General features: G+C 42.7%; 1 protein-coding gene across 1 annotated transcript in view; it reads right to left on the minus strand.

The window, feature by feature from the left end:
- Positions 1-6,463: 6,463 nt before the first annotated feature.
- Positions 6,464-23,901, minus strand: part of GFOD1 (Gfo/Idh/MocA-like oxidoreductase domain containing 1) — a 71,176-nt gene continuing 53,738 nt past the window's right edge. Inside the window, exon 2 of the mRNA XM_066188428.1 lies at positions 6,464-13,913. Coding sequence (XP_066044525.1) covers positions 12,994-13,913 — 920 coding nt within the window. The 3' untranslated portion in view covers positions 6,464-12,993. The remainder of the gene's footprint in view (positions 13,914-23,901) is intronic.

Raw genomic sequence — 23,901 nt, forward strand, 5'->3', positions numbered from 1 at the left:
TTCTTCTACAGCCTGACTAGTAGCTGTGTTAAGATTGACATTTTTGCCTGAAAAAGGCTTGCAAGTTTTTAAATAGCACCAAACACATGCTTTGTGCTGTCACTGAGCATGGCACATTTGGGGCACTACACAGTAACTAATAAACAGTCCCAAATAATGTTATCTTGGGTTTGTTACTCTTTCATTCAGAAAGGACAATGAGGTGACAATGAGACAAAGGCTGGTCAGTTTAAGGACAGTGCGAAAAATAAATAAGACATCTTGAGCAGCCTCATCAAGCGTTGTGGTATTTGGATGTGGTATAGTTGTTATGATCCCTATATATGGTTAGAGGTGGGGCAAAAATATGCAGGTATCTGCAGCAAAATGCGAAACCAAGTAGAAATTAGGAATGGGTTTCAGTCTTTGCAATATTTCTCTTTGTACCAAAGCCATAAATGAGCCCAGAAGCCAGTTCAAGGTCACAAGCTGTATATGGTAATTGGACTCTGTTTCCCTCACTCAGCCAAGTATCCCTGATTACAGGGGTGGTGGATACCCCATCCTTGAAGACAGTGATTGTCAGGTTGGATGGGGCCTGAGTTACCTGATCTAGTTGAAGGTGCCCCTGCTCTTTGCAGGAGAATTGGTCTAGATCTGCTTTACAGGTCCCTTACAACCCAAACTATTTTATGATTATGCTTTGCACTCCGTTTCTACCCTCCTCGGCCACAATCTGTGCTGGGAACAGCACCCAAGTAGCTGCCGGCACGTTTGGCCACGGAAACAAATTCCTAGCTCCACCCTGCAGCCTAGGCTCAAAGGCAGGAGCCCAACCCAGCGGCTTGACTGGGACCACTGATGTAAGGGTGAAAAGATCGGATCCAGCCAAAGCAACCCAGCAGACACAGCACTTGTACCTCCAAAGAATAATTTGTCACTTAATCATTTTCTCCCAGGAAGCCTGCCTGCCCAGGGGGAGGGGAGCCCTGTGCACAAGCAAGCTTTTGATCTCAGTGAAGTTCAGAGGGCTTTGCTAGTGCATTCATAAAGGACTGAGAAGCAACTAATTAATGACTCGAAATTATATCAGTCATGGTTTGCAGGCTTGTTTTAATCCATGAAGACAAGCTGTAAAGATGGAATGGTGAACCGGTGTTTATTTTGTGACAGGACAAAGTAGTTTCTCCCTCTCTGCTGACGGTGATTTTCTGTCAGCCTTTTAGGTCTGCATTCCTGTGGTTTTTTTGAGATACTGTCCAACGTCCTGCTTTAATGCAAAGTTGTAAAAATCACACGACAATTTACCCCACCAATTTCTGAATTACAGCAGGATGATTGTAATCTGCCTCTACAAGCAATGATTTGCATCCATTACCATTGAGAACTTGCTGCTGGGAAATGAAAGCAGTATCCCCTGAAGGATTTGAGGCCAGAAATCCTTGTCAAGCTGAGCACTGTGAGCTATAGGTTGCAGGCAGATACACCCATCTAACATCCTTTCTCAAAACACACAACAGGAAGTGCAGCTATGTGCTACCAGATCAGTTATTCTAGTGATTTTCTGGTCAGCACATGGATCTGGTGCTAATTTTATCAGCTTGGTTTTTAAAATCGATTCATGGAGAGTGCAGTCTCACCTTGCCCTCCACAGATGGAACTGCACAACATGTATTCACACAGTTGTGAAGCTGCTGCTATAGGCTTTGGTGCTGCTAGCACTGTTCTAAATGGATGAATTTGAACACAGACTGTGCAGCCAACCCCATCGTATTTGGTATTCACAAACTGCAACAGCATATTGGGCATTAATTATATATGACTAATTATATTAATTATAATGAATGAGAATTATATTAGGTTTGAGAACTATTTAAAAGGAACTAGAAATTAAAGCAGCAGGATGTGGATCTGGCTGTCAGACTTGTTCTGCATGGCCTTGAGCGGCATGGGTTGCCATTCATCTCTAATTTTCAAAAGACAAGGTGATGGTAATGGTATGTCCCTTCTTTGTGAAGCCAATGAGATCCTGTTATAAACAGAAATATTAACTGTAATTTCAAATCCCCCAGTACTAGTTTTAAAATCGTAGACTCATAGAATAGTTTGAGTTGGAAAGGACTTTAAAGATTATCTAATTCCAAACCCCCTGCCATGGGCATGGACACCTTACACTAGACCAGGTTGCTCCATATCCCATCCAACCTAGCCTTAGTGACAGGGATGAATAGTGACAGGGATGGGGCATCCACAACTTCTCTGGGCAAACTGTGCCAGTGTCTCACCATCCTCACTGTAAAGAATATAAAAATCATGTTATAAAGCTAAAGAGTTCTGACCACTTCATCCATAAAAGGAGGAAAATCCTGCCAAAATCTGCCTTAAAAACAGGTTAGAAGCTTAAAAAAAAAATTGATTAGAGGGTGATCTCACCAACTTCACTTCTGCTTCCACCTTGCCAGCTGTAAAATGGGAATAATCACAACAGCTCATTTGGAGGGGATTTGTTAATGTTCATAAAACACTTCATATGTGTGAGGCAGTACCGACAAAGTTTGCCAAACATGGGTGGATAGCTGGGAGCTTTGTCAATTCTGTAAGTGACTTAGTCCTTTCTTCTTCACAAAGGCCCTGGTCCTACAGTAGGCCTAGACATGAATTAATTCCAGGTATCAAGGTCTGTAAGCCAAAAGGACAGGACATCTCCCAGAAAGTTGTTTATGCTGTCATGGAACTGCATGCGAAAGGCATAGAAAAGTGAATGGAAAACCAGTCCATTTTAACAAAAAAATGTTGTGCTGAAAGAGCTTGGCACAGTTTATACCTCACACTGTGACACAGACTCACTCATTTCTTAACACACCAATTTCATAATCCCAACAGCCTTCCATTCTGCCAGTCAGTCCTCAACACTCAGCTGCATCCACAGCAGCAGAGGAAGCACCAAGCCTCACCCTCTGCCACTAAGGCCTATTGGCACAGAATGCCAATTATTAATTTCATAATCAACAAAAAAGAAGGTGGTTTCAAGCAGTTTGCTTAGTGGGAATCATGTCTGCTGTGTGCTAACTTCCTAACAATGCCACAGAAAAGACTGAGACAACTATAAGTTGATCTAAGCCAGAAGTGATGCTTGGGATGTTTCTAACAATTAACAGGATTGAGTCAGTCATCAGAGCCCAGGAAAGTTCTGGTTTCTTCTGAATCTGCTTTTTATCCTGATTGCCTTGGCTGACATTCTGATCACCTTCCTTCCTGAGCTGGAGAGCTTGTCACAACTAGTAATGGAAGGCATCTTTTCATCACAGGTACATAAGATGCATAGCTAGCACCACTGAAAAGGAGTGTTAAAATATAAAATCTAGCAATTTAGGGATAGCATTGGGAAAATAAAGAAGCCTGTCAAGCACCATTTCATTTTTCAACTATCTCTGCCTTCTCAAAGTCTGAAAAGTGGGTCTCAGCTTTTCCAGGTTTGGCTGAAATACCATGTAAAAATTACACAAGTGACAAGACTGGTTGCATTCAGAGGCTGTTGTCATTGCCTGGACGGGATCTGATAATCTGCAAAAGCCTTTAATCTGCAATATGTGATTAACTGTGAAAGGCAGAGTTATTAAAACAGACTGGAGAAGGCTGTGAAACATTTCTCTAGAATCTGTTATATACACCAGTTCCATGCCTGGAGGAGGGGCCACTTCAGAAACACTTGCTACATGTAAATCCTTTTGTAGGGACATACACAACTTAAGATTGTTTTCCTCAATTAGTTTTTCTTTTGGACCTGTTTATTATTCTGTAGTTACTCTACCAACTCTTTGATCTGATGAAGAAAGCACCTTTCTGGCAGTCAGCAGACCTGGTTTCTATTTACATTCTGCTATTAGAGTGATTTGGCATAAATTTCTCTCAGCAATGACTCAGACCAGGGAATTGCTCTGCCTGAAAACTAACCTAGTAAAAACCTCACAATGTTAGTTTTCAGCTAAATCCATGACTGCTTTAACCAGGTGGCTGCACACATTTTCCCCAGCGCCTGTAACCAGGGAAGGCAGGAACAAGCAGTCAGGGACAAAAGGAAGGAGTGGTGCCCTGGGCTTGGCAACAGCCCTGCCTCATCCCTCAGGAACTGTTTCTGGAGCTGCAATGATTAATGTTAAAGCAAAGATGTGGTGCACACCAGGGTTTTTGGTGCAAAATGCACTAGTTGGAGCACTCCCAAGGGGAAAATACATTAGAAAAGGTAGCGTGTGCAGGACATGAGTTTTAGCTTGGACTAGGCCAGTGCTGTGGGACAGGTGGTGACAGGTCTGGTGACTCCAAGGGCTGCCTGCTGGGGATGGCTGCTGGAAATTTCCTCTTTCCATGTTGAACATAGTGACTGCAGCTGTGACCAGCACAGGCACATGGGCCTAAGCAGACAGAGCAGAGAGGCAGCTTCTCCTGGCCTCCAATCCAGGAAAGGCTGCCCTAGGAAGAGCCATGCTGTGTCACCCCTTTGGAGCTGTGCTGGGGTAACGCCCTGTTGACCTGGGCATCACCTGTGTCAGCTCTGAAACACAGGCTTTCCACTGGCCTCACAAAAGACCTCCATGGCTTTCCACTGCCCAAGAGGAAAAAAAAAGCAAAGGCATGAAGTGCGTCTTCTCTTTGGCACAGCAGCACGTTTTAATAACCCCTGCTCCTGCAAACTCTTCCTTGCCAAAGAGAACAATGTGATGCATTTAACATTATTCTGATTAATATTTATGGCTACAAGCCACCCATTGTTTTTACTGCAGAGCTGCTTATCAACAAGGGCTCCAGAAAATAGCAGGACAAGCCAGGGTAAACTGTGGAAGCCTTGGTTCTTCAAAAACTAGGGAAAACGGCAAGAGGTCTTCTCCCCCACTTGCATTTTTGCAGTTTGTTTTAAAAACAGAACTTTTACTTGGGTTCATAAATCTACACTTAAGTGTCTCAGTGTGCTGACACAGGTTTGGAAATGTTTATCTTAGCACTTCTGCAGCCTCATTAGTGTGGAATGTTTATACTCACTCTCGCATTCTCACTTACCTGTACAGTTATATGTAACGCTGTACTAATAACCCCACTGTATCTCCAACACTGTTTCACAGTAATTGCTCCCCCAGGTGCTGTTTTTCAGGGATTTTTATGTTTCAGCCTTTGAAAGACAAGTAGGCCTTGTTTTACTCTGAAGTTGATGAGAAAGGATACACTGTGAAGTTTGGCCCTGTTCTAATTCAGTGCCTCATGGATTGGTTGGGGATGGTGACCTGGAAACCTGAGCAAGGTTATACTATATTTACTCATGAGGACAAGGCAAACGTTAAACTGTAATTCCTGAGGACCTGGGCCCTGATCCTTCCTCATCTTGTGCTTTTCTTCAGACTAAGGAAAAAAAAGTGTATTAAAACTGATAAAGAATATTTTATGTGTATATAAACATCAGTACATCTTTACAGTATGATAACTGCAGTGGTAGTAATAGAAGTTACTAACATGCTATATTTCTGTGATGAAACCACACTCTGTAAATTTTATATAAAACGTACCCACTCTGTAAATTTTTATATATATGAAAAATATAGAGTTTACAAGATTGTGATCTGAGGGTAGTGTGCATTTTAAGTGATGATGATTTCCCATCTCTTCACAGATTTGTGCCTCAGATTTACATACTTCCATAGTGCTTGGGAATGGAGTGTGCACTGACACAAGTAGAATCCAACATCTTTCTGGGTGCTGTGCTCTAAAAGGCAGTGTAGGAAACGCTCTATCCTTCTTACGCATCAATCACAGAGGCAATAAATTTTCCCTCAGATCCCAGAATTTCTTCTCCTTCATACCCAAGTGAGGTTTTATTCAGCAACAGAGGGGCTGGAATAACAAGATCCTTATGAGACTTTAGATAACTCCCACACACACGGGAGAAAAGGAGCACCAGATAGGCAGACAGCTCCTGGCAGATGGGAGCAAGGATGGAGGTAGGCATGGGGAAATCACTGGAGGGAGCTGGGGACTGGGAAGACAAAAACATTCCACAATACCAGTGCTCATGTAGGAAGAGAATCTCCAGGCTATGCTGGAGAAAGAAGTAGTGAAAGGATCCAGAAGAAAGAGAACATTCAGGAAAAAGGATCTGCAGGTGACGGGGGGATGTCCCAATTTTGCTGTGACACTGGACTTACTTGCATCCTTTGCCAGCAAAAGCAGCTGTCCCCTCAAGACACATCCCCACAACAGGCACTAGTTCAGTCTTTGCCATACATACAATCTTCAATATGAGTGCTAAATGAGTGTGAAATTTCATTCTTTCCCTCCCTCCATCAAAATCCCCACCTCCAAGCACAAATCCCATGTATTTTACTCTGATATGCTGAACTTAATAGGCAGGCCAGAAACCAGACAGAGGTGATGGCTTTTACACACACATTCCCCCCAAAATACAAGTGTGGGGAAAGACCACAGACAGCTGGGATCACATCCTTTTACGTCTTTATTTGCCAGTTAAGATCCTTTTATTCCATCAACGCAAATATGCAGAACAGCAGGAAACCATGTTTTAAGCAGCACATACCAGTTGGCTGAGAATAAACTAACTACATTCTCCAAGCAATGTAAAAGTAACAATGCACATCATCTTCCAAAAGAAGAAACAAACAAAGATTGCAGCCGAGAGGCACAGCAGGCAGCTTCCGTACAAAGTAGTTTGGCTATTTAAAATGCTAGAACCAGTCCTTGCCCATTTCTCCAACCCCACCCCCAAAAGTCCTAGTATAATTTAACCACTTTTTTTTTTTTTGCTATCTACATAATATATAAAATATAAACTCTGTTTACTTATAACACTTACTTTTCTTGATAAATACCTCTTTAAAATATCTACTGTACATATGTCCATGCGTTGACATTATATATATATAGCATTTATATATATGTATGTATGTCTGAAAAACAATAAATATATACTTAATATTGACACAGCAACAAACTGAACATTTTTTCATTTTCAAAATCAAATAAAAGCAAACCAGTGGGAGACAAACAGTGAGTGTTGCACGTGAAGCACAGCACAGCAGGGAGCTTTGATTCCTACTCTGTCTGGGCACTCGGAATGCCCCGTGCTTGAGCAGTTGTGGTGTTCGCCCATCCTTTAATGGACCTGTGTTCAAAGTCACTTCAAGCTGTAGCTAGCCACCCTGTATGCCATGTGTAACACAGACTGAGCAGGAGCTCAGTGGGTAACGAGGGAGGCTCGCCTCCAGGTTTGCAATGGAATGAGAAACAGGGCAGGGAAGCGAGTCCAATGGTTGACAGAAAAAAAGGAAAACAAATAATGGACAACGTGGCCGGAAGGTCATAAATAACCAAGGTAAACAAGTCAATGGAGTTAAGTGCTTTTAAAGACGATGGCTGGCATTGCTGCAAAAAGTGTCTTGATTATCTGTTGCCAACTCCATGGAATGAATCCATTTTCCCACTGCCACAAGAAGACACAAATGAAACCCAGAAGACCAAATTCAGATGTTAAAAATGGGGTCACTGTAAGACACTGTGAGGGTGCAGTTTCAGAACTGAATCTGCCCAAGGGCAGCTGAATTCAGTGAATGTCCTTAAAACAAATGGATGAGATTTTTAAAGTATGGATTTAAAAATAAAAAACAAAAACCAAAAAGAAACTGAAAAAAACCAAAACCCCATACCCAGCCCCAAACAGTTAATTTCACACATGCCAAAACATAATAAAATTTTTTTTTAAACCTTGCATTTCAAAATAGCATTCTTTAAAAATGGAACTTAATCTCAAAATTAAAAAATGTAAATAAATACCCTTGTACAAACACATGTTCAGTTTTGGATTGACCATAGCCATTCTGTTTATTCATTTTACTCAAAATGCTGAATAAAAGCTATTTCAGTCTGACCTGCGCTGATACCCTTCTTTCCTCAACCCCAAGGCCTCGATCTGGCAGCTTCAAAAAAGACATTACTTGTTTGGACTGTGGCTTCAGACACTCATTAAGTCATGAGGTTTTGACATCAGTTCATGAATGCAGCATTATGTGTAGTGCCATTTACTTAAAAATTTCTTCTTTCCATGAGCAAATGCAAGTGGGTAGTTAAGGGGAAATTATTTTTATTGGACAGACTTCACCCAGCAGCTCAAGAAAGAGGAAATTTTAAAGCAGATAAGACTCTCAAATATTATTCACTCACACTTCATCTCTAAAATTCACCAACTTTCTCCCCACATGTAACAACTTCAACAACAACAAAAAGAAACTGCTGTCCTGAATAATCCTGCCATTTCACAACTAGCCCTAAATTTCCAGAGATCACTGCAGAGCTCAAAAGTCCAGTGTTGAGTTTCATGCATACTAAGGGTACATCACTGGACCACTGGAACATCAAACCAGTGTGGAGTATCTGCACAAAGCCAGAACTCTTGGCTTGTAAATACAGAACTTAGCAGTGAATAGACTTCATAACGAGTGATATTTTATGCTGAAGGACATAAATAAAAGTCAAATACAAAATTCTCAGCAACAAGAATTTCAGTCATCACTCATTTCTGAATCTCTGCAAAAACAACATCAAGATACTATGTTTACCTTTACCCATTAAATAAAATATGCCTTTTCTTGGTAGATCAGTGAGTGTCATTTTAAGTTGTCTGGGTTTATTCCCCATTTGTATGGACAAAAAAATAAACAAGAAATTGAATTGTCCTTGTGCTGTGACCATATGCAGCAGAAAAGCCTCCTTTTTTTTGAATGGCTGAACTTCCAGGACAGCTGTTCACTTACACAGTCACTTTTTTGAAAGTTATGCAAAAGAAGGGAACACTTAGTACAAAGTGGATAGTGCCTCTGACTGCCCGATGCTGGCTGGGCAGGGATTTCTCGTGCTTCCAGCCAAAGCAAAGGATGAGCTCTAGAGCAGCCCATCCTGAGCCAAAACTCATGGAGGCATGGCCAGATTCTCTGCCATGTTGGCTTCATGGGTAAGGTCCCATTGTCTCTGCTTGGTATTTTCTAACTACACAGCTGAAGTACGACAGATTTAACACAGGCATGGTACTAGATTTAGGAAACCCCAAGCTCCTGCAGAGTTCTTATGCTTCCATGCAGGACTTCACTGAGATCAGCACTGAGGATGTGCATACTCAGCAGGAGGATGGGACAGATCCTGCTTCCCCAAGAACAGGGTCCCTTCTTGGGCCCCCACACACAGAGGTGGAGCAAGGCTGCTGCTGTCACCCTAAGGAAGTGCAGCCCTAAACCTTCACACCACCAGCATATATATCCTCCCAGTAGGGCAGGCACAGAGGTACCAGTCTGCAGACACCTTCCTGCTGCTCCCTGCTGCAGTCACCAGCCTCCTGCTGCGCACATCAAAGGAGTTCAGGTGTGCCCTGCTGTCACACAGTGCAGGGTTGCCCTACCCCTGCTGTGAACCCAAATGCAATTCCCTTGGGAAATAAGACACCCTCTCTCAGCTGGCTGTCCCAGCATGGACCAGAGCCCTGCAGAGCTGCAAAGCTCACCCTTTGGCTCTTTTTGTCTTTGGCAACAGACTGCAACGATGGGTATCCTATGTGCACAGGTTGACGGCAAAGGAAGGAGCCTCTCCAACAGCAGCCCCGGGAAAGAGGAATGAAATTTCTTACCTAGTGTATGAACCAGTTCATTTGGGGGCTGCTGTAAATTCCAGTAGTAGCTGCAGTTTGGCTCTCAGGCCTGCACCAATTTAGCAGCATTGATCTCAAACCTTGTGGCACAGCATTAAAAGTGCAATTCCAAACACGTGTTTCCTGGGACGGTACCGGTTCTAAGTTCAATCAAGGACATCTCTGCTATCTGCTGCCCAAATTCCTAAACCCAGCTTGAACTCCAGAGGCTACTTAGGGCAAATTCAATGTACTTTCAATTGTACCAAAGGAGCCGATGATTGGATGCTGCCAAGAAAAATCCCAGACTATAAAGAAACTACTTGTCAGAATAACAATACACATTCAATAAATAAACCAATTCTTTCCTCCTCCGAGCCAGGTAGAAGTTTAGTATGTTTACACTTGACTCTGCACCACCTTCACCTCCTAGAGAATGGAATAACTGCTGTACAATCCTGAAGGTATGCAGCTGCTGCTGCCATCCCAGTTAGGTAACATAAATGTAGCAGCATCTCTGTTACCATTAAAAGAGGAGGTCCCACCCTGCCCCTGCCCTCTCCGGGCCAGCCCAAGGGGCTGTACAAGACTCAACCCATTTGCAAGCCAGTGCGAACAGCAGCATCAGATGTCTGTGTAACCAAAGCATTGGATTTTCTTTCTGCTGCATCAGTAGGTCTGCACAGAGGATGGGGGATGCCTGTCACCAAAACCTTTGGATCTGGGACAAAGTTTGAGCTCAGTAGTACTATCCTTACTGTGTCTCGCCTGCTCACTGCAGGGGCAGGGAAAAGGATTCCAACTGGCATCACAAAACCCAGAAAGACAGGGAAAAGAAGAAAACACAGAGAGGAAACACAGCCAACATCTGTGAACCAAAACGAAGTGCAAAGACATGATGAACAGCAACTCCAGCACAACTGTCAAACCACCGAGAAGCAAGATTCACAACATTTTGGTCCATGTTTGGTTCCACTTTTGGATGATGTTTAACTAGACATAGTTAATCAACCACCAGGTTTGCATTAATGACTTGAACTAGCCACTCTTTTCAGTAAATAGGTTTTGCTTCACTGGATGAAAACTCTCTTGATCCCCTTGGCAGTAATTCTATTTTTCAGGAGACAGGTGATTTCTTGATCAAATCCTTTCTTCTGTGTTACTTAATTTTCAGGGCAGAAACTGGATAGTATGGTACATACCATCACAGTTGCAATGGGAAATTCCTATTGACACAGACTCCCCCGGGAATACTCAGAGAAACCCATTTTAAAGAAAAAACAACCAAACTTGTCAAGGGTTGCTTCCAAGGAGGAATGATGAAGCCTTGCCTGAAGTTTCAGCAGAAACAGCCCCAGAGAGACTTGCTAGAACTGACAGAACAACATGGATAGAAACAATTCTCCCCTAGGGTGTGGTTTTGCAGTATTACATTATTCCTTCATCAGTCACTCTATTACACTGTGGGGACTGTTTAACAAAAGGTCACACATATGCTCTTGAAATATTAAGCACACATGAATAATTTTGGGCTGGGAGTCAAGTTTTCTAACTTTAGACACATCAAAATTTAGAAGCCAAAATTCTCTGCAAAGGAGGAAGACAGGCATTTCCAGTAGGCACCTCTTTCTATATTAATCCTAGGGTGAACTGAGTCAGCCTTTGGAGACCTCTCTCTCTATTGACTGCTGTGTTCTTGCTGATCAGAACAAGACATCCAACTCTGAGCTGACTAAAGCCAGCTAAGATGAACAACACCGTTAATGCCCTCCTGTTCAAAAATGTATTTTCTCTTTAGATTTACTGTTCATCCCAATGTTTTCTTATTTCCCCTAGTCAAAATTAACAAAAAACCCTGAAAAGGTTTTTCTCAAGTTTAATATGATTTAGTGCTATATGCTTGTGTTCTACTTTTTTACTATCTGAAGACCTAGTGCTGTAAACACATCAGCACTGGAGCAGCTTTACACAGAAAAACAGTATCCCTGTTTACTGGGATAAATCATGTGCATTTCAGTATATTCTTTCAAGAAGATATTCTCAAAAGAATAATTATTTCAAGACTGCTATCTAAAATATTAAAAAGAAGAACAGGACAAACATAGCAAAAGAGTTTGTCCACCCCTGCACTGGTGACAGGGAGTGATTAATACAGTACCAGTAGCTCGCCACTTAAAGGAGGTGAGGAGGCAGGGGGTCCTATGAACTTTTTTTTCCTTGTAAATAGATGGGAAATGTTCTCATCCCTTTTTTTTTCACTTACACTCACCACTTGGTGGAGGTGAGAACTTCTGCGCTGAGGGATGTGAAATTACTTGTTGGTGTGCATCTCTCAAATGTGAGTTCACAGTGGTTTAAAAGAACACCGCTCATCTAAACATCGCATGGTTTTGGGTTCTATTCCTACTGTTTCCCACCTAAAAGTAAAATGCACCATGAATTCACTCAAAAGTCAGTCCCAAACACGGGAAATTTTGTGCAAATCTTTGTAAGACTAGCCTGAGGTCGGCTGTATAATAAACCCCACATCGTTACTATGTCATGCCACCTGCCATCCACAAAGGTTTTCCACCACCCATTTTAATCAGGAAACCCATAACACTGATGCTTACCATGAGCTCACTGAAGACTCCCCCACCCCTTCCCCAAACACCTGGGCATATGCACTGTGGTTGAGGACTGCTTCGTTTAAAAAGCCACACATTTTCCTATTTAATTGTGCTTAAAACAAAACAAAACAAAAACCAAACAAAAAACCAACTACTAAACCAACACAGAGAAGCTCCTAACAGGCTGTATGAAAAGTGAGCTGCCAAGATTTTCTGAATCCTGCAACACTTTCACATCAAGTCCTGTTATTCTGTGTGTTGGTTGGAGGTGTAGTAATACAGCATGGTGGTGTCAGCTGTCATGGTAGGAACCATTCATGTCAGACACTACAGAAAATTTAACGACATGACAGTACCTTCACAGCCCTCTGGTAGGTCAGGAAAATCTAAAAGGATCTTCCCAACCTTTCACAGTAAACACAATTGGATAATCTAAAGCACCTGCAAGCAGGGGATGAGTCCATGATATATCTTTGCAATCAGCCAGCTAATACTGTTATTAAAACAGTTAAGTTTATCAGCTCTTAAGTCTCCTGTCCATTTTTTGGGCATTTCAAAGGACCACATCAGTTTGGCATTTAGCTGCCAACAGATTTAACTGATCCAGACACTGTTTCCTTCTCCCGTATCCTCAGCTGTTTCTAAGACCTTTGCAAGCCCTTCAGAGGGGCTGAATTACCATCTCTTTCAAGAGCTGTCTGGTTCCTATTCTTTCCTAGGAGCTCAGAGGAGCTAGCAGTACAGAGACATCCTGCTCTTCCGCATGGCTTCGCTGATCAAGTATGCTGGGCTTAGTTCTGGCTCCTCAGTCATGATTGAAATGTTCTGCCACTCCCCCAGCTGGTTTGACTTTTTAATGGTGTCCACCACGCACAGGGCGTACAGACAGTCGTCAAACGTGGCAGCCATCGTAAGGGGCCTCCCGTCCCAGGTCCTCCTGTCGTCCTGGTCCTCAAAGGCCTGCCGGACAGCCTGGACCATCTTAATGGTGCCCCGCAGGTAGGGGGACGGGATGTCACTGAAGGCTTTCTCCGGAAGCAAGGAGTTGCTGACCGGCGTGGAGTCCTTCAGCAGGAGCTCCCGCTGAGGAGAGCTGTTGCTCTGTCCGTAGAGATCCGTGCCTATCACGGTGAGCCGCCCCGCCGAGCCCACCACAATGATGTCCTGCTTGAACTCCCCCGGGATGTTGAAGTTGAGCGTCACCGTGCAGCACACGCCCCCTTCCAGGACCATCTGGAACGTGCAGAAGTCATCGCTGGTGATCTGCCGGATGCCCTTGATGTGGTCCGTCTGCTTCACGAAGGTCTTGAGCAGCCCGTGCACCTTCACGGCCTTCTGGCTGGTGAGGAAGGTCAGCAGGTCGATGATGTAGGTGCCGACCGAGTGCAAGCCCCCGCCTCCCATCAGGTCATCGCAGCTCCAGTTGTACTTCTTGCCCAGCAGGCTCCCGCTGTGGACCTGCACCTCGCACACCAGCAGCTCCCCCACGTAACCCTCCTGGATCAGCTGCTTCATCTTCACGAAAGCAGGCAGGAAGCGCAGAACGTTCCCCATGATGCTCATGAGTTTTGGGTAATAATGAGCCGCAGTCATCATCCTGAAGGCATCCAGGGGAGTCGCCGTTCGGTCACAGATGACGTTTTTCCCAATGCCTGAAAAACAGTGGGGGGGGAGGGGGGGGAAAGTCATCAACAAAATTTTATCGATGGAGTAAACTGAAAGCCTCCAGGCTATTCTTAAAGACCAAGCCAAGGAGAAAGACCCATAAAAGAATAACACCATATTGAAATGTTTTCAAGGCACAAAGACCCACTCTGGCATGCTTCCAAAATACATGTAAGAATTTCTTAAGCACCACAGTGAAAAAGTATTCCTTTTTATTTTCAAAATGCACTCCTGTCTAAAAGGAGCTCAAAGGTGAGAGCCTGAACAGGAAAAAGTAATCTCCCTTCTGGGAGCAGGTATGAAACCAATCACCCACCTCAGCCATCTCACAGACATCTCTTCTGTGACAACCTGCCCATGTGAGGTTTCTGTGAGCTGAATCTGAGGTTCAGACTCAAATCCCTGAAGGGTATGAATGACACAAGTGCATGTATTTAGTAACTTAACACAGGTACACCAAAAAGCCCGGCTTTGTCTTCTCAGCACTCTTGTACTCTTTCCTGCTCTTTTCTTCTCCCTCTTTCCTGCTCAGACTGTTTTAAGACGCTCTGAGTAGAGGGGTAGAAGTACGGGGCTTGCTGCTTAATTTAAAATGAAGAAATTGCTTCTCACTCATAAATGCCACACTATTCTGACAATGGCACTCAAGTGTTTTTGAAGCCGTTCTGCTGAAATGTCAGCAGCGCATCCACAGTGCCAAGGGAGAGTCACAATTGCTCTAAAACAGGTCAAATGTAGCTGTGACAATCTGTTCCCTCGTGGAATTGTCCATATGGCACGCTGTTTACTGAAGCTTGCATGACAGTCCTCTTTTATCTGGTCATCAAGGTGTGCAACTGAATGCAGTGCAGGCTAAATAACGGGCTTATTACTCATTTTTCCCCCTTAAATACTTTCATTCTGCACCCACACACAAATACAGTGACAGAATCTCCGGTTTCCTTCTTAGTTGCATAGACTTCTTTTTATGTTTAATGACCAATATTAGGTGAGCTGTGGAATACTTTGGATATGAACTATGACACTAAATATGACCATTGCCTGGAGACCCTCAGGCTACAGATGGGCCTGGCACTTAAAAGAGCTGAATTTGGGTCCTTGCTGATAAAGTCCAGATGAATAAATGTGGTTACTTGCTAAAACACATTGTATTTTCATTCCTGCTCCTTTCAGGTAGGTTAAAAAAAAAAATCCCTCTTTCTTTGAAGAACTGTTCAAATATAAAATTTTACATGTTTTGGAGATGTTTGAATGAAGTCATATAAATACAGACAGATGGCAGGGATCAATCTGAGCCCACTCACATGAATATTTAACAGCCTGCCTGGAAGAAGAAGGGGGTCACTGTCCAAACATTCAATAACTAGCTTATCCACACTGCCTATTCCCAGTCTTTGTCTGCTGCTATTTGAGTAGTTGAAACTGGAGGGAGGGAGGGCTGTCATCGCTGAAGTGGCAGTCACATCCAGTTAATGGACAAGAAGGGAAAGATCTTTCTTCAATTCGCTCCTATTTACCTTCTCCTTAATCAGATAAGTAGACACATACTCATTTTCCTCTAAAATTAGGCAAGAATCTTCTATTCAGTGGCCATGGTCTTCTCTTAATTTTCTCTCACATCTTTACAGATGGCTATTGGTGACTGAGTTGACATTTTCAACCTAACAGCCCTTCTTTTCCTGCCCCTGAATAATTTTTTTTGCCGCATCTGTTTGATACTGGAGAAAGCCTTCATCCACCTGCCCTATATTCCTCTAACTTGTAGCTCCAGCTATGCCACTTGATACAGATCACTAGTGTAACAGTCCTTGAGTTACAGGGACTCTTTGCAGAGAGATTTTCACCGGGCAAATTAGTTTTTAAAATAAGGGAAATCTTAGACAAAACATCCCTAGAGGCAAACCTTCATGAAGTAACAATTTTCCCCCCAAAGAACCAATATATACTACCTCATTATCTGACCAGCTCACCACTGATCCACAAAAGCATCATGTTCTGCTCCAGTTCAGCATGCATCATTCTGCTTCACAAACGCCTGCCCCATTTTATCTGAGGTCTGTCCAGGCACTGTGTCTCAAGACATGTAGCTCTACACATGTGCTTGCTAGGAAAAGGATCTGTGTTTATGAGGAACTGCAGCCTGGGGACAATCTTTTTGCTGCATGTTCTGTGCCATGCATGGCGGGGGTCAGTTCTTCAACCGTGTGAGGCAAGGAATACTTGGGATTGTCAACATCTGAGTAGGAAATTATGATTATTGACATGAAAGAGAAGCCTATGGGTTTTTACATTCCATACATTCGAGAAAAATTGCCATTGGGATCAGTGTAACTCAGGCACATGTGTAGAGGAAAGGGAAGAGCCCTAAATATTTATATGGGAACAGGGAGAAATTGAAATCTTAAAATTACTCCTTCCACCATTTCAACCTTTTTGGAAAGGTTGAAACCTTCTAATTTCAGCAAATCCAAAATGCAAATGTTCTGAGAGACTTCTGTCTCTGTGCATATGCTGATAATACGTGTTGTGCTCTCATCCCTGTCAGGGATTTAAACAGATTTTTGCTTGATGCCCAGAAAGCTTTTATATGCTATTAAAGCTTGTGCAGTTCTTTCAGCATGACACTGCTCAGCACTTGAGTCTGTGTGCACTACAGACCTTTGTCTCCTCCAGAGCTGCAAATCTGCAAGCAGCCACATTAGCTGTCTGGAAGCAGGGAGAGAACATGAAAGGTTTGCTTAATTTAATTTAGAGAAATCCTCTGGTGTGTTTATGCAACCAGAATGAGAAAAAGGCAGATGAAAACACCACTTTTCTCCTCTCTTCCCTCCGCTCCCGTCTCAAAAGGAGAAGGAAGAAAAAGCACCTTCCCTTGCAACCATTCTCTGTATGCATCAGGCAGAGCAGAGAGCAATGTGCAAGGGAAGTCTCCCTTCTCAACACTAAGTCTCACGGAATGGCATGCTCTGACTGCAGGTGCTGCAGGGGGCTTCTCTGGGAACTGACCCCCTTCTCCTCTAGTCGGGGGCTGTGGTCTAATCCTCTCCACTTTTGGACAAGACACTAAGGATAAATTGTTACAGTCTGTCATTCCACCAGCGTATTTTGCTGTTTCACGTCTTTGAAAATCACACCACAACAGACAACAAAAACTTCATTAATTACACAAAAGCAGGGAAGTGAGCCAGCTTGTTTCAGCAAGGAAGTGAAATATATTTGTCCATGTTGATAAGCAACACAGTTGGATAAATCTCATCCTATAAAAGAATACACACCCCTTCCACCTGCATCAAGAAATCTGGTATACAGTGCTACAGTTCTCAACCAGGCAACTTCTGAGCATTGATTTCTTGACTTCTCAGGTAAAATGAAGAAGACAAGTATATTAAATACATGTCAAACTTTTTGAGGGCTCCACACAGGCTTCACCCTGGCCATCCTGCTTGGAGGTGGTCTAGAGAGAGAGTGGTGCCAGCCAGGTGCTGACATGACATGGGATTTCTCTGACCTGGCACAGCACTGGGGAAGGCTCACTCTTGGCCAGCCCAAGTCCAAAGCTGAAGGTGGGGAACACATCTCCTACCAAGGCTCGTAAAGTGCATCCCCCATGCCAAACCTTAACAACTTTGGTACCAGTCTGCATTTTTTTAAGAAGGTTATTGAAGAACACTGATCTTCTCTGAAGAAGCAGATGTCTAACCAACGCCCTAGAAGCAGCTGAGCAAACAGAAAAAAATTTGTCTGTGCTGTCATTGGTGCTACCATTCAAGTGAAGATCTCTCTAGTGTTTCATGTTAGAAAGTCAAATCATAACCATGCTCTAATGGCTTGTCACCCACCTAACAGTATTTAATTCTGCTGGGAAACCACGCCATTTCTTTTCAATCCTCAGTCTTCATTTTAAAAAGGGGAAGTTCTTGTGAACTGGAGATAAGCCCAGAGTGGCGAGCAGATACAGTCCAGGGTAGTAGTATTTATATTTTTTTCCATGTAAGTGCAGGGAAAGAGTGAGGAGCTATGCTAAGAATTTAACTACTGACTTCGCAATTCCTGGAATTTGCATCTCTTCATTTTACAGACAATTCAAGCTCCTTGGCTACCAGCAGCCCAAGTTTCTTTGTATCATCCCTGTGCTGCACAGCCTGAAAACGAGCAGAACTCCTGGGCTCACAGCACAGGGAAGGCAGAATGGCTGTAACCAGCACGGGCATCATCAGTTCTCAAACCTGCAACCTCAGCTTTTTTTTCATCTGCTCTGATTGTTTCAAATAAGGAGAGAAACACTTTCACATAAAAAAAACTCCACCTAATTAAAAAAACAAGTGTCCATCACTGAACTGAAGTAAGACTAGTCCTCTCTCTGTTCTGCTTAAAACATGAGGCCCAATACAATATTTTCTCTGCCTTCTATTCACAAGAAAATCAAAAAGGGCTCTGTTTGGAGTCTGGGCATATAATCAAATCCTTCACTGGCACCAGAAAGATTCATTAATTAGCAATCGCTACCTATTGCTCTTTGTCAGGATGGGGGAGTGAGAGAGAAATGAAAAATAAGGTTTTGATGAACTGAGCTAAGTTTGTCAGCAGAAAAATAAATCTCTAAAAGCAAAGAGGAACTGTCAACATTCAAAGGACAGTCTGAGGGTTTCAGAAAATACTGAGTGGTGAAAGAGCATGCTTACCAGGTTGTTTCAAATGGATGACTTAAAATTATAAAATCATAGTACGTTTTTCAAACACTTTTAAAAAAATAAACTAATACAAGACTATATTCCAAATCGCAACAATCCACATTATCATTAATAAACATACAATAAATAAATATGAGCAAGTTTTTCTTCCTAGATTTTCACCATTGCAGCTGCTCTTGCTGCCTTTGGATCCTATGCACAATCAGAGCAAGACCTTTCCCTGGGAGTTTATCAAAAACTGTGATCAAAATAAATGGCCTAAATCAAAAGACACTACTTCCTATTTAAATAATTGATACGCAGCACTTTATTCTTCTGCACATGTGTACCCACGTTGTCAACTCTGAGGCTGTGCACAGAAACCATCTTAGAAACTACGTAAGGTACTGAAGCCAGCCTGTGGTTCCCCTACAGCTAAACTGATCTTTGATACAAACTGTGTATCAGTAGAGAGAGCTGTGTATTTTACATAACAATGACCTCGAAAATGCTCACAGTTATTTGAACCATTCCCTTTTATCTCTTTCTTTGGAATTTGCAAAAAATATCACATTTGGCGGCTTAATTTTGCCAGGACCTGTAAAAAACTTCCTCAGTTATCTTATCAACTCATTCCAATACTGAAATAATCTGAAGAAAACCAGAGGCTGGTAATGAAGTTCTCTTTTCTTTCCAAGTTCATCACTCCCTGAAAAACCCAGAAGAATATCTAAGAGACGTGAGTTGTAGTCATGCTAAACCACTGGCTACAGAGGAGACATGCAGACCATAAAGAAGGTGACATTATTTTTTCTGTTTCAAAAGCGCCTTCATAATAACCACACAGTCGAAGTCCCTTTTGTATGAAGCTAGAGCCAATAATTTGGTACTATTTGATATTTCTAGCAGATCTGAGAGACGCATAACACTGAGAACACCTCTTTGGAAATTATATGTAGATACAGAACTTAAAATCAGAGGCTCATACAGCTACTCATTTTCAAGTTTTGATAGCTGGGGTGGCTCAGAGATACAGCAATGATACAGCCAGTTTAGCCTGCTACATGCACAGCAAGCCATAAACCTCTGGCACTATAAATCACAGTTCTCTGATCTACTCTTCAATCACTGCAATATTATTTGGTGAGCAGTACCCTCTCTTTATTACAGCTCTGTAAAGGCGTCCTTCCTCCCTCAGCTGCAGCTGATGACTACAAGGGTACCTTGGTCTCTTGTCTGTCAGCAGCAGGCAACGCCCTGAACCCCAGGCACAGCTTCCAAATGGACATCTCTACGAAAAGTGCTGCTTTCATTTGGCTCTCTTGACACAAAACTGCTGTAAGGACAGGAGGGGTATTGTGCTCGTTAATACAAAGCTCATCCGCATGTTGGAGCAGTGGAAAGGGACTGGCAACATGGGCATCAGGTTGAAGTCTATAGTCCTTCTTCCCTCCTGGGGCTCCCTAGGGAATCCAAGGCAGCCACTGGAGTCACTCCAGTTGAGCAAGCATCAGCAGAAATCCAGCACAGAAAAGCAGGAAGGTGGCTCAGTAAACAAAGAAAGGGAAAGGAGAGGGAGCTGGAAGTAAAAACACTCCCAAGGTGGAAAGAAAGGCACTGCAAGGGGCTGGTGCAAAAACCCAGAAGTGCTCCTGCCACTCCAGGAGCCGCACAGCCAGCCCTAATGGTATCAGCAACATCCCCACTGTTTGGAGGCTCATCCTGAAAGGATCACCTTCAGTCCAATTTTCTGTAAGCCCTGCCAGCATCTTTTCTGCAAAAGAAAGAAACAATGGAGAAGAAAGAAATAGATTTCAGAGAGAATTAGCACCCCTCTCTACCCAGAGACTGGGCAGGAGGGAGGAACAATTAGGAAAAGTTAAATCTGTGTTAAAATATGATATATGTATGAATTAAGCTGTTGCCCAACAGTACATTAGCCTAGAGAAATGCAATCCTGGGACAGGCTATTCTATGGGGCTGATACTATTTTCACACGTGGTGATGTGTGAATCACACACTGCACAGTGGCTGAAAGCTTTTGAACCCCTCAGAAAGTAATAGATATGCAGGAAGAGTGGCTGCTCCATTTTGGGAAATGAGGAATGATGTCTGGGCCATCTCAAAAAAACAATCACTCAGGTGATTTGAAAACCTTTTCACGTGGGAGGAGGATTTTTATTAGTATGTAGATGTGTCTCTGCTCTTATGAGATGCTGCTGCCATCGATCTTGTGATACAATAATGATCATAGTAAGAATAAAAACAATAGTTACATTTATTGTATTTGGTGCATGATCTGTCATTCAGTTCTTTAGTGGCGTGAAAAATACATTTATTTCAATCAGTACATCTGCCTGGGAAAATTGATGGCATGACAATGTTTCTTCAAAGAAACCTTATTTAAGAAAACTTTTGACAAGGAAAAAAATCTGGATAATGAATGCCTAACAAGATGGCTTTAGTCACAGCTCTAACATCGGCCAAGACAATCTCTGTTCATCACAGAGATGCATAGCTGTTGCAAAAAATCAAGTTACTAGAGCATAATGAGTCACAGCTCATGATCTGATTCGTATTAACAGGACGTGTGTATTCCTAGTCTGCTGTAAGTGTGAAGGAAAATAAGAGTGACTGAAGGAACGTGTTTTCCTTCGTGACTGAAACAGACAGCAAATGCACACAGGCAGTAATACGCTGCCCTGCTGATGAGCCACAGCTCATTTGGCCACAGCAAACCAATGGTTTGCAGAGATTTTACAAACCCTACACCTCTTCCTCTGCATCAAAATATTATAAAGTTAAAGAACACATGCACTGTTAAATTTTACAGTCAACTGGGATGAAGTGCACTTCACAAATATTAGATGAGAACTATCTCTACAGTAAAAACACACATATCTGAACTGTACACCCCTAAAGCCAGAGCCTCAGTTCACTTATGGCTCTGGTCCATCACATTGTGATTCCAGTTTTTAGGCTGGTTTATCCTCACTGATATAACTTATTCTTCACACAACTCCTTTGAAAACAAAACTTAAACGTTCGAATACACCGGGGGGAAAAAAGGTGTTTGTGAGTGTCTCTGCCTTGGCTTCCTTGTAATCACAGGCTAAACCAGACTTCACTCAAGCGACTGCATGCACGAGGTGACCAAAACCTGTAAAGGCACCTTGGTGCTGGTGCCACATGAGCATCATCCCCAGCGACAGTTTAGGTGTCACTCAGCTAACAAGACACACACAGCTCATGCATGCAGTGCCAGAACTGCAGTCAGGCTCAACAGGTAAGAGGGTTACCACGAGCTGGGACCTCACAGCAGTGATTGCAACGGGGCTAGTAGTCTGTAAACCCCTTCAAACAAACAGAAAGACAAGGAACTGCTTTGTCTTGGAAGAAGAAGGGGAAAAAAAAAAAGGGGGGGGGGGGAGGGGAAGCTATACTGGGTTCTTTGTAGATAGCTCCTCAGGCATGGTTCCTAAGCTGGGAAAATACCCCTGCTGACTCTAAACAGATTGTAATGGTGCCTGCAGGTGAGGAAGTGCCACCTAAGCAAGAACCAGGATGGTTCAGCAGAATGAGTGAAGACTGTAATGATGATATCAATTTCCACTATGTCCTAATATCACATTAATTTTATTTGTACAGAGGTAGTTATTAGGGTTATGGACTGGGGCCATGTCTGTGCATATATTACAGTAGATATAACTATTGCTGTGGCAGTGTTCATGGCATTTGAAATAGAGGCATTCCTTCCGTGCTTGACAATGGACTCACATTTGCTTCAAGGGAAAGTTTCAAGCAGTCCTGCAAGGAGCAGGGATTTGGACTCAATGTTCCTTAAGGGTCCCTTTCAACTTGAGATAGTCTAAGATTCCATGATATAGAACCTCTTCTGTAAAGAACTTATGTGCTGACTTGAAGGTAACTTTCCTAGTAAGTCCTTATAAATTTCTGAGCATTTATTCTGTTAGTCTGGTGAGTTGGGGCCTTTGATTTGGCACTATAAAGTTTTTGCACCACTCAATCCATTGCCAGTGTGCTTAAGAGCAAGCAAAGCAAGCAAGACTGTGTATGCCAGCACACTTTGCAAGGCAAAGCAAAATTCTCTAACCCTTTCCTAACTAGAGCTTGAGCTAGGGCTAGAGCTTGATTCCTTGTTTATAGCCCACCTGGCATGCCATTCTCATCTCTTCTATGTAGGCACTTATGCAAATAACAGCACTGGAGAGCGAAATAAATGAAGCACTTAGAAATTTTTTAACTACCTAAAAACCTTTAACTGCTGGGAAATCTAGGGAAGGTGCAAATACACCCTGACAAAGCAGCTACTTGTGCACACCACAGGGAAATGCTTCAGGGGTCTCAGCTTGAGATTATCTGTTCAGGCATCTGAAACATGCTCAGACTTACATTCCCTGAGCCCTACTTGGATGCTTTCCATGCTCTCATATGTGCTTGGGAAAAAGTATATGCGAACAACCATGCTGGCTTTCCCAAATTTGTGTTTGATTTTTTTATCTTCAAATCCCCATCAAAACAGCATGATCACATCCCTGCTGAGTACTTCCCCGTACAAGAAAAAAAAAAAATCAAAAGACCTGCACTAAGTTTGGTCATTTATTTCTTTCAACTACTCTAATTTCCTTTATTCAACTTCTAGAGCAAAATGCATGCAATCAGTCCAGTATATTATAATACCTTTATTTTCCCCAGGAAAGAAGTCACAGAGCAATCACTGTCTATGATCAACCCCTATTCTCCCGAGGCATTGTTACCTGTATTTAAATATGTTTCTTTTTGTGTTGGCTGACAACAACTAAATACTCAGCTGTTGTAAAGGCTTTGGGAGGATTAGGAAATCAGGCAGTTCAATTTTCTTTCAGCTTGCTTTTCCATCACTGAATTGTTTACGCTTAGTGAGTCAGAGAAATTTATGACTGTTAATTAGAGTTAATTTTCTTTATATTTCTCTTGCCTACCCTTTCTTACCCCATTAAAATTAGCAAGCAGTAATCTGGTACTAAATAAAAAAGTGACAAAAGATAAACATCAGACTAATGCTGGTGAGTAATTAATGCACTCACTCGTACAGGATTCATGAAGCTTTATAAACATGGAAAAATTACATCTCGCCAGCCAAGTGACAGGGACAGTGACAAAAGAAACCCCAACTGGCCCTGCAAGTAACAGAGTCAGATCTCTATCTGCATCTCCCATGGTATCACTGTGCAGAGCAGCACCAGTACTCTCCCTGCACTTTATACTTCAGGATTTTCTTCAGTAAACACCCAGCCATGCAGTC

This window comes from Chamaea fasciata, unplaced genomic scaffold (genome assembly GCF_029207755.1).
Source record: "Chamaea fasciata isolate MVZ Bird 193981 ecotype frontalis unplaced genomic scaffold, bChaFas1.0.hap1 SCAF_1, whole genome shotgun sequence".
NCBI lineage: Eukaryota > Metazoa > Chordata > Aves > Passeriformes > Sylviidae > Chamaea > Chamaea fasciata.